Genomic DNA, 9,479 nt, shown 5'->3' on the forward strand with positions numbered 1-9,479 from the left:
CCAGGTGGGCGCTGATGCAGGTTGGACCAAGTAGGGGCTCAGGAGAGGGGAGAAGTGGGCGGATTCTTGCTGAATTGTGAAGGTGGAGCCCACAGGATCCGAGAGGGATGGACAGGATCTCATCCTGACAGGTGAGAGGCGGGCGTGTTGGGGGGGAGAAGCGGGAGAAAGGGGGACCCTCCACACCCCCACCGCTGCCCCTACTCACTGACGTGCTCTGGGACAAACGGCACGAAGCTGCTGCTGACGCCCCGGGGGTGGACGGCCGTGATGTTGAGCACATAGGGCACCATGGAGAACATCTGGATGTCAGGGATGATACAGCTGGTGGCCTCTGGTGTCTGCTGGAGGCAGGGCCAGCTCTCCCCATGGGCTGCCACGCCAAGCCTGGACACCGAGTGCGCTGTGAGGGTCCCAGCACTTCCTGCTGGCCCCCTGTGCCCTGGACCCCACGTAGGGACAGCAGGTGATGAGTCCTGCTCTTGGCTGTGTGATCCTAGGGACCCCTCACTCCAACATCACAGAGCCCGGGGGACCCAGGGTCGGGGGTAAAACCCCACAGGGAGATGCTAGGGTCCGGATTCTAACACTTTCTCGGGGGACTTCCCTGGCGGTCCGGTGGTTAAGAATCTGCCTCCCAATTCAGGGGACGCGGGTTCGATCCCTGGTCGGGGAGCTAAGATCCCACATGCCGCGGGGCAACTAAGCCCACGCGCCACAACTCCTGAGCCCCATGTGCCACAACTAGAGAGAAGCCTGTGCACCACAGCGAAGGAGAACCCGCATGCCACAGCAAAGACCCAGCACAGCCAAGTAATAATAATAATAATACAGTTTTTCAAATAAATAAATAAAGCTTTCTGGAACGTCAACATTCCAGCCTTAGAATTCCAACATTCCCAGGTCTACGATTCACGGATTCTGGAATCCGAAATAATACGATTCCAATTCTCTCGAGTTCTGACACCCCAAGATTTCAGACCCTAGAGCCTGGAGCTCAGCACCGTCCACAGAAATTTCCACAGCATCCAAAACGTTCTGCTTCTGCCCTGTGGATATGAAGCGCGGCTAGTGCAGCTGAGTGGGACTTTTTGATTTATTTCATCTAATCTGAATGAAAAGTTTCCACCTATCAGAAAGCGTGGGAAAGTTCCTCAGAACAACTCAGGTGTGTGAATCTACTTTTCCAAACACAAATGTTATGAAATCTAATCAGAGATCAAGAATATCCGATTGGGGGGCTTCCCTGGTGGCGCAGTGGTTAAGAATCCATCTGCCAACGCAGGGGACACGGGTTCGAGCCCTGGTCCGGGAAGATCCCACATGCCACGGAGCAACTAAGCCCGTGCGCCACAACTACTGAGCCCGCGTGCCACAACTACTGAAGACCGTGCACCTAGAGCCCATGCTCCGCAACAAGAGAAGCCACTGCAATGGGAAGCCCGCTCACCACAATGAAGAGTAGCCCCTGCTCACCACAACTAGAGAAAGCCTGCGGGCAGCAACGGGAAGACCCAAAGCAGCCAAAAATAAATACATAAATTTATTTAAAAAATAATAATTTCTGATTGAATGTTTAGCATCTGAATTGAAGTGTGACACATGTGTAAAGCACACATGGAATTCCATGACTTAGTATAACAAGACCGAAAGCAAAATTTCTCATTAATTTTTAAAGTATTGATTACATGCTGAAATAATACTTTCGATAATCCTATTAAATGCTATGAAATCAATTTATAGTATAAGTTTAAATATATGAATCGTATATAAGCATGTTAAAGTACATTGCATTCGATCATATTAAATGATAAACATTTGGAATATTTAGACACTATTTAAATAAAATATTAAAGCCAACGTCACCCATTTCTTTTTCTTTTTTAAATGTGGCTTCTAGAAAATTTTACCCTCCACATGTGGCTCGCAGTACATATTTTAGGGAGTATATTTCTAAGGGTTGGTGGTGCTCTAGAATTCTGAGGGGTTCAGGCTCTCACTAAGTCCCCAGCTGCCCTGATCCTAGGGGGTCAGCCCGGATGTAGAATCCCCAGGAAGCCCTCCACGCTCTCTGACCTGTACGTGGCAATGAAGGACGTGGGCCTGGAGGAGTCTGGAGTGGGCGGCAGGGTCCAGGAGCAATCCACTGCGATCGGGTACCTAGAGGCCTGGCACCGCACCCTGGGCTGGGTGGGAGCTGCTGGGGGGCCCGGAGAGAGAGGGAGAGCGTGAGCTTCTGATTCACCCGGGACTGTCAAAGCCCTACCGTGGCTTGGCCCCCACCTCACTGCCAGCCAGTGCTGGGCACACATTAGGAGCCTAATAAAGGTTTGTGGCATGAATGAGCACATGAATGAAAGGCACCTACATCATCTCTCACTCTCGCTACAACCCACCAAGGCAGGAACTATTAGCCCATTTTCCAGATGGGGAAACTGAGGTTGAAGGAGCCACAGAGGGGACCTAGGGTTGGCGGGGATTTCTGGTGGGAGGGAGATGCTTCACCGGACCCGCTCTTTGCGATGGTTTTGTTTTGAATCACATGAAATGAATGGATACAATGAAAATTTCTTTCTCTCCCACCCTCCCTTCCTCCAGGCTGTGGCTGCCACTTCCCGGTCCCTTTGGGGTAGCTCTCGCCCTCGCTGTGCCTCAGTTTCCACCACCCATGCAATGGGATGGTAACCCCCTCCCCTCAGTGGTCATTACAGAAGGTGTGTGAGCTCCCACCCCACCCAGAATGTTCCACGGCAGACAAAGTCCAGTCCTCAGGGAGTGTCCCTGTGCCCTGGCTCCCCCTACCCCCCCGGGTCCCCACATACCTTCTCTCCCGCAGCAAAGTGAGCAACCCACCCAGAAGGTGAGGGTGAGGACCAGGACAAGTCTTGGGGCCATGGCTCAGGCGGGATCTGCTTTCAGGGGCTGGGGCAGGGAGCACCCTCGGGCAGGCAAGGGACTCAGGTCCCACCCAGGGGAAAGCCCAGCCCCCAGTCGAGGCCCCCTACTTCCCCTTCCCCTTCTGACTCACTGCCTGGTTCACGGGGCTCCGGAGGAGGAGCCCCCAGTCCCTTCACCGGCCACCCCCAGGCTCGGGTGCGGAAGGCCCCAAAGGTGGGGGCAGGAGGAGGCCACGAAAGGGAGAAGTGGTGACCCCGTGGCCTTTCCCAGAAAAGCCTTCCTTCCGGCTGCAGCGAGGAGGGGGGCACGCCGGGGAGGGCGGGGAGGAACAGAGAGCAGCTGGCACCGACAGAAGACGCCGATTGCTCATCAACCACAGAGATGGGGACCCCCCCCTCGCCAGCCACATTCCACGCTCCAGGCCACAGAGAGGCAGAAACCCAGGCTCTGGGAAGGCAGCCCCGAACCGTGGACATTCTCCAAGGGCCTGGGACGCCCGGGGACAGGCAGAGCCACTGCTGGACGCTGAGGAAACCTGGGAAACAGGCTGGACACGGAGCTGCCTTCCTGCCCGAGCTGGAAAGAGCCAAGAACCCCCAGGGGATTTCAGGGGGTTGGCCCAGGGGCCAAGAGGCTGTGGGAGGGTGTGGGACACTCCCACCAGGGCCGGGCTTAGGGTGAGGACAGTGAGGTAAGTCGGGCAACCTCAGATTCTGTCTTCATTTGACATTTGCATATTTTGTCAATCATGAACTTTTAGGAACCCGTTCTGACTTTTAAAAATAGTGCAGTAACTGGGGACTTCCCTGGCAGTCCAGTGGTTACGACTTTGCGCATCCAAGGCAGGAGGCGCGGTTCAAGCCCTGGTCTGGGAGCTAAGATGCTGCGTGGCGTGGCCAAAAAAAAAAGAAAGAAAAAAGATATTGCAGTAACATAGTAACATCGTGTTCCTCTCGGGGACTGAGTCCCGCCTTACTCTCCTCACCCTAATCCCCAATCCCTGCTCTGGGCCGCCCCTTCCCCGCTTTGCAGTGGGAGCCCAGCAATCAGGCCACACGATGCTTTCATCCTCTGTTCCGTGAGCTTTTATTCCTGGGGTGGCGTCTGATGATAAGAGCAGACGCGAGGGAGGGGACTCACAGATCCTCCGGCGCAGGGAAGGGTACACGGTCAGGGCCAGGGTCTAGACTGACCAGCGCATGCAGGGACCAGTGGGGCCGTGGAGGCAGTGAGGGATCGTTGGGAAAGAGCCCAGGCTGGTCTCCAAGTGCGGATGGTCAGAGCGTGAGTCTGGAAGCCCCGACTCGGGGCCTGGAAGGTGGAGGGCAGTGCTCTGATCTCAGCGGCCCTGGGCCTGGAGTCTCTGCATCTGCAGGATCTGACTCAGAATCCGCTGTACATCTTCATCCATCTGACCCTGGGGAGGGAGGTGGAGAGAAGCGGAGAGAGCCTGGGCGTTCCCCACCGCCCCCACCCCCCCACGCTTCTCCATTCCCCTCCCCGACCCCCCACCCCGGAGGCCATGAACCTCTTCCCTCGACCAGTGTCCCACTGTACAGATGGGGACACTGAGGCCCAGAGAGCAGCAGTGGCGCACCCAAAGCCAGGGTGACTCACCTGAATGGCGTAGAGGAGGTGGCTCCTGTACAAGGCCACCACTGCACTGTGGTCCCTGGCAGCTTCCTGTGGGTGTGGGGAGGGCGCTCAGAAAAGCAGAACCCCCTCCAAGATATGCCAGAAAGCCCCCTTTGCACCCCGAGCCCCTACTTTGATGGCAGGCGCCGGCGTGACAGTGCTGCTTTCTAAAATACTGAACTGTTTTCCTCCCACGCCTGGCCCATGTGCCCAACCTCCCGCCTGCCCGTCACCCTCCTGGGACCCCTGTGCCCAGCGGGTGGGCGAGGCTCTCACCTCCAGCTGCTCCCTTAGAGCCTTCACCTGGCCGCGAAGGGCCTCCACCTCCGAGGAGCCTGGGGCTCCCGGCTGGTCCTTCAGTGCCTCCTTAAGACTGAAGACTTCCTTGGAGAGCTCTGTGATCTAAGTGGGATCAGGGGAGGGTCAGCTAGCACCCTGAGCCCGAGGCTGGGGGCCTGCGACCTTTCCAGGCAAAGGACAAGGCCTTGGAGGGAAAGTGGCATCCTAGAGGTTAGCAAACTCTGCCCTGCAGGCTGAGTCCGGCCCATTAGCTAAGCATGGTTTCCACATGTTAAATGGTTGAGGGGAAAGAAGTCCGAAGAAGAATGACATTTCACGACATGTGCAAATTAAACCAAATTCACATTTCCATGGCCAAACGTAAAATTTTATTGGCGCACGGCCAAACCCATTCATTGTCACAGCGTCTACGGTTCCTGCATCAGCGGCAGAGCTGAGTGCCGTGGCCAAGTAAGGCCAAAAACATTGACCGTCTGGCCCTTTACAGAAAACGCTTGTGCATCTTGGAGTCCCGGAAAGTGACAGCGGAGACAGACAGAACAGGAGGGCTGGAAAGTGACAGCGGAGACAGACAGAACAGGAGGGCTGGAAAGTGAAAGCGGAGACAGACAGAACAGGAGGGCCGAAAGCAGCCTGGCCTGGTGGGGCTGGGTCAGACAGGCCAGGGTTTGGGTCCTTCTCTACCCTTTCCCTGCTGGAGATCTTGGGAAGATGACTTAACCCCTCTGAATCTCAGTTTCCTCATCTGTAAAGAGAATCACACTTCTCACCTTGGTAGGCTGCTGTGATTAAGTTTGAACTGTGCCAGCAAACAGCAGGCACTCAATAAATGCTGGGCTTTATTGTTATTTCTATAGATCAGAGGTTCTCAACCAGGGGAGATCCTGCCTCCCGGGGATGCCAGGAAATATCTGGGGACATCTGTGTTTGTCACCACTGGGGGTGCTCCTGATATCGAGTGGGTAGGGGCCGCGAATGCTGCCCCACACCCCACAGTGCCCCGGGATGGTCTCCCGCAAAGAATAACCTAGCCCCAAATGTCACTCGTGCTGAGGGGGAGGAACCCTGCTACAAATAAACCATAATCCCTACCACAATTTTATTTTCATTTTACAGAGGTGGAAACTGGGGCTCAGAGAGGTCAAGTGACTTGCCCAGGGTCACACAGCAGGTTGGGGCTGGGTTTCTCTGTGTGTTAAAGCACGTGGGGCTCTGGGGGTCACATCCACTGTCTAGTGAGGTGCTGTGTGACTTCGAGACACTCAGTTTGCCTCTTGGAGCCTCTGTTTGCTCATCTGGAAAATGGGCTGATTTCCCAAGGTTCTTTCAGTCGGGACATTCTTAGATTCCCTCCAACCTCTGTCGAGTGAGGGGCCCCCTGACTGAGCACAAGAAAAGGGGACCCACCTTCTTGTCCTTCTCCTTGGCGCTCTCCAGGGCCTCCTGGGCACGGCTCTGGGCCTGGCGTGCCCGCTCGGCCTCGGTACGTAGCCCCCGCAGCTGCTGCTCTGCGGTGGCCAGCTGGGCCTCCGCCGCGTGCCGTTCACTCTTCATGAATAGCGCCTCCCGCTGCACCTGCGGCCCAAACCCATGTGTGACCCTGAGGACGTCTGGACCCCAAAGATTCTGACCCTTCTATTTTGGTCTGAGGCTATTCAAGCCCATTTGACCTCAAGGAATTTGATTCAGGGAAGTTCTGGATTTCTTTGGGCACGATGAACATTCTGACTCTGCCAAGCTGTGCGTCCTTAGACAAGTGACATAAGCTCTCTGTGTCTCAATTTGCTCATATGTAAAACGAGGATAATAAGAGCCTCCACGTCACAGGGTGATTGTGAGGATAAAATGAGAAAATACATGGAATACACTTAGAATGGTGCTTGGCACACAGTAAGTGCTATCTTCAAGTTTGTGATGTTGTTGTTAGTATTATTACATAATGAACATTATTATCATTATTATTACAATATAACTAATGCTCTTTTCTCTGCCAGTGGTGTGAAGGTTTGTAGATTTCTTACGAAATGAAGGAAAAACAGAAGAGTCTGGATGAAAAGCAAACAAATGCCCCAAAATTGATGACTGCATTTTCACAAAAATATCAAGATTGGAGCAGTGTTAGATTTGCAAAAATTGATCCTGGGGGGATCATTGGCCTTTATAGAAATAATAGGTCAGGGAAAATGGATAATAATTAGATGTTCCACTTAGTACAGACTGGCTACACCTTAACAATTAAAAAAAAAAAACAAACTACGTCTGAGTCAAATCAGACTTGCAAAATTTACCCACAAAAGAAGTGATCATGAAGGAAGGTAAAATTTAGAAAATAGGGCTTCCCTGGCAGTCCAGTGGTTAAGACTCCACACTTCCACTGCAGGGGGCACAGGTTAGATCCCTGGTCGGGGAACTAAGATCTCTGCAAGCAGTGCAGCCAAAAAAAAAAAAAAAAAAAAAAAAGGGGCTTCCCTGGTGGCACAGTGGTTGAGAGCCCGCCTGCCAATGCAGGGGATGCCGGTTCGTGCCCCGGTCTGGGAGGATCCCACATGCCGTGGAGCGGCTGGGCCCGTGAGCCACGGACGCTGAGCCTGCGCGTCTGGAGCCTGTGCTGCTGGAAAGTGACAGCGGAGACAGACAGAACAGGAGGGCTGGAAAGTGACAGCGGAGACAGACAGAACAGGAGGGCTGGAAAGTGACAGCGGAGACAGACAGAACAGGAGGGCTGGAAAGTGACAGCGGAGACAGACAGAACAGGAGGGCCGAAAGCAGCCTGGCCTGGTGGGGCTGGGTCAGACAGGCCAGGGTTTGGGTCCTTCTCTACCCTTTCCCTGCTGGAGATCTTGGGAAGATGACTTAACCCCTCTGAATCTCAGTTTCCTCATCTGTAAAGAGAATCACACTTCTCACCTTGGTAGGCTGCTGTGATTAAGTTTGAACTGTGCCAGCAAACAGCAGGCACTCAATAAATGCTGGGCTTTATTGTTATTTCTATAGATCAGAGGTTCTCAACCAGGGGAGATCCTGCCTCCCGGGGATGCCAGGAAATATCTGGGGACATCTGTGTTTGTCACCACTGGGGGTGCTCCTGATATCGAGTGGGTAGGGGCCGCGAATGCTGCCCCACACCCCACAGTGCCCCGGGATGGTCTCCCGCAAAGAATAACCTAGCCCCAAATGTCACTCGTGCTGAGGGGGAGGAACCCTGCTACAAATAAACCATAATCCCTACCACAATTTTATTTTCATTTTACAGAGGTGGAAACTGGGGCTCAGAGAGGTCAAGTGACTTGCCCAGGGTCACACAGCAGGTTGGGGCTGGGTTTCTCTGTGTGTTAAAGCACGTGGGGCTCTGGGGGTCACATCCACTGTCTAGTGAGGTGCTGTGTGACTTCGAGACACTCAGTTTGCCTCTTGGAGCCTCTGTTTGCTCATCTGGAAAATGGGCTGATTTCCCAAGGTTCTTTCAGTCGGGACATTCTTAGATTCCCTCCAACCTCTGTCGAGTGAGGGGCCCCCTGACTGAGCACAAGAAAAGGGGACCCACCTTCTTGTCCTTCTCCTTGGCGCTCTCCAGGGCCTCCTGGGCACGGCTCTGGGCCTGGCGTGCCCGCTCGGCCTCGGTACGTAGCCCCCGCAGCTGCTGCTCTGCGGTGGCCAGCTGGGCCTCCGCCGCGTGCCGTTCACTCTTCATGAATAGCGCCTCCCGCTGCACCTGCGGCCCAAACCCATGTGTGACCCTGAGGACGTCTGGACCCCAAAGATTCTGACCCTTCTATTTTGGTCTGAGGCTATTCAAGCCCATTTGACCTCAAGGAATTTGATTCAGGGAAGTTCTGGATTTCTTTGGGCACGATGAACATTCTGACTCTGCCAAGCTGTGCGTCCTTAGACAAGTGACATAAGCTCTCTGTGTCTCAATTTGCTCATATGTAAAACGAGGATAATAAGAGCCTCCACGTCACAGGGTGATTGTGAGGATAAAATGAGAAAATACATGGAATACACTTAGAATGGTGCTTGGCACACAGTAAGTGCTATCTTCAAGTTTGTGATGTTGTTGTTAGTATTATTACATAATGAACATTATTATCATTATTATTACAATATAACTAATGCTCTTTTCTCTGCCAGTGGTGTGAAGGTTTGTAGATTTCTTACGAAATGAAGGAAAAACAGAAGAGTCTGGATGAAAAGCAAACAAATGCCCCAAAATTGATGACTGCATTTTCACAAAAATATCAAGATTGGAGCAGTGTTAGATTTGCAAAAATTGATCCTGGGGGGATCATTGGCCTTTATAGAAATAATAGGTCAGGGAAAATGGATAATAATTAGATGTTCCACTTAGTACAGACTGGCTACACCTTAACAATTAAAAAAAAAAAACAAACTACGTCTGAGTCAAATCAGACTTGCAAAATTTACCCACAAAAGAAGTGATCATGAAGGAAGGTAAAATTTAGAAAATAGGGCTTCCCTGGCAGTCCAGTGGTTAAGACTCCACACTTCCACTGCAGGGGGCACAGGTTAGATCCCTGGTCGGGGAACTAAGATCTCTGCAAGCAGTGCAGCCAAAAAAAAAAAAAAAAAAAAAAAAGGGGCTTCCCTGGTGGCACAGTGGTTGAGAGCCCGCCTGCCAATGCAGG

General features: G+C 53.0%; 2 protein-coding genes across 4 annotated transcripts in view; both read right to left on the reverse strand.

The window, feature by feature from the left end:
* Positions 1 to 170: 170 nt before the first annotated feature.
* LOC102994902 (interleukin-27 subunit beta) lies at positions 171 to 3,136 on the reverse strand. Of its 3 annotated transcripts, none has more exons than XM_028487296.2 (3): positions 2,823 to 3,136; positions 2,077 to 2,197; positions 171 to 387 (listed from the first exon to the last, which is right to left on the reverse strand). In XM_028487296.2, exons 1-3 carry the CDS (start codon positions 2,893 to 2,895, stop codon positions 201 to 203), a joined length of 381 nt encoding a protein of 126 aa, XP_028343097.1. In that variant the 5' UTR covers positions 2,896 to 3,136; the 3' UTR covers positions 171 to 200. The 3 variants fall into 3 exon arrangements, with proteins under 3 accessions (XP_028343097.1, XP_028343096.1, XP_028343095.1); XM_028487295.2 differs by having other exon boundaries at positions 2,077 to 2,200; XM_028487294.2 differs by lacking the exon at positions 2,823 to 3,136 and having other exon boundaries at positions 2,077 to 2,351.
* Positions 3,137 to 3,973: 837 nt separating this feature from the next.
* Positions 3,974 to 9,479, reverse strand: part of ANKRD24 (ankyrin repeat domain 24) — a 19,107-nt gene continuing 13,601 nt past the window's right edge. The window contains exons 18-21 of the mRNA XM_055083638.1: positions 8,378 to 8,545; positions 4,810 to 4,935; positions 4,516 to 4,581; positions 3,974 to 4,315 (exon numbers count right to left, since the gene is read on the reverse strand). Coding sequence (XP_054939613.1) covers positions 4,238 to 4,315; positions 4,516 to 4,581; positions 4,810 to 4,935; positions 8,378 to 8,545 — 438 coding nt within the window. The 3' untranslated portion in view covers positions 3,974 to 4,237. The remainder of the gene's footprint in view (positions 4,316 to 4,515; positions 4,582 to 4,809; positions 4,936 to 8,377; positions 8,546 to 9,479) is intronic.

The sequence above is a fragment of the Physeter macrocephalus genome, unplaced genomic scaffold (genome assembly GCF_002837175.3).
Source record: "Physeter macrocephalus isolate SW-GA unplaced genomic scaffold, ASM283717v5 random_1493, whole genome shotgun sequence".
Classification (NCBI taxonomy): Eukaryota; Metazoa; Chordata; class Mammalia; order Artiodactyla; family Physeteridae; genus Physeter; species Physeter macrocephalus.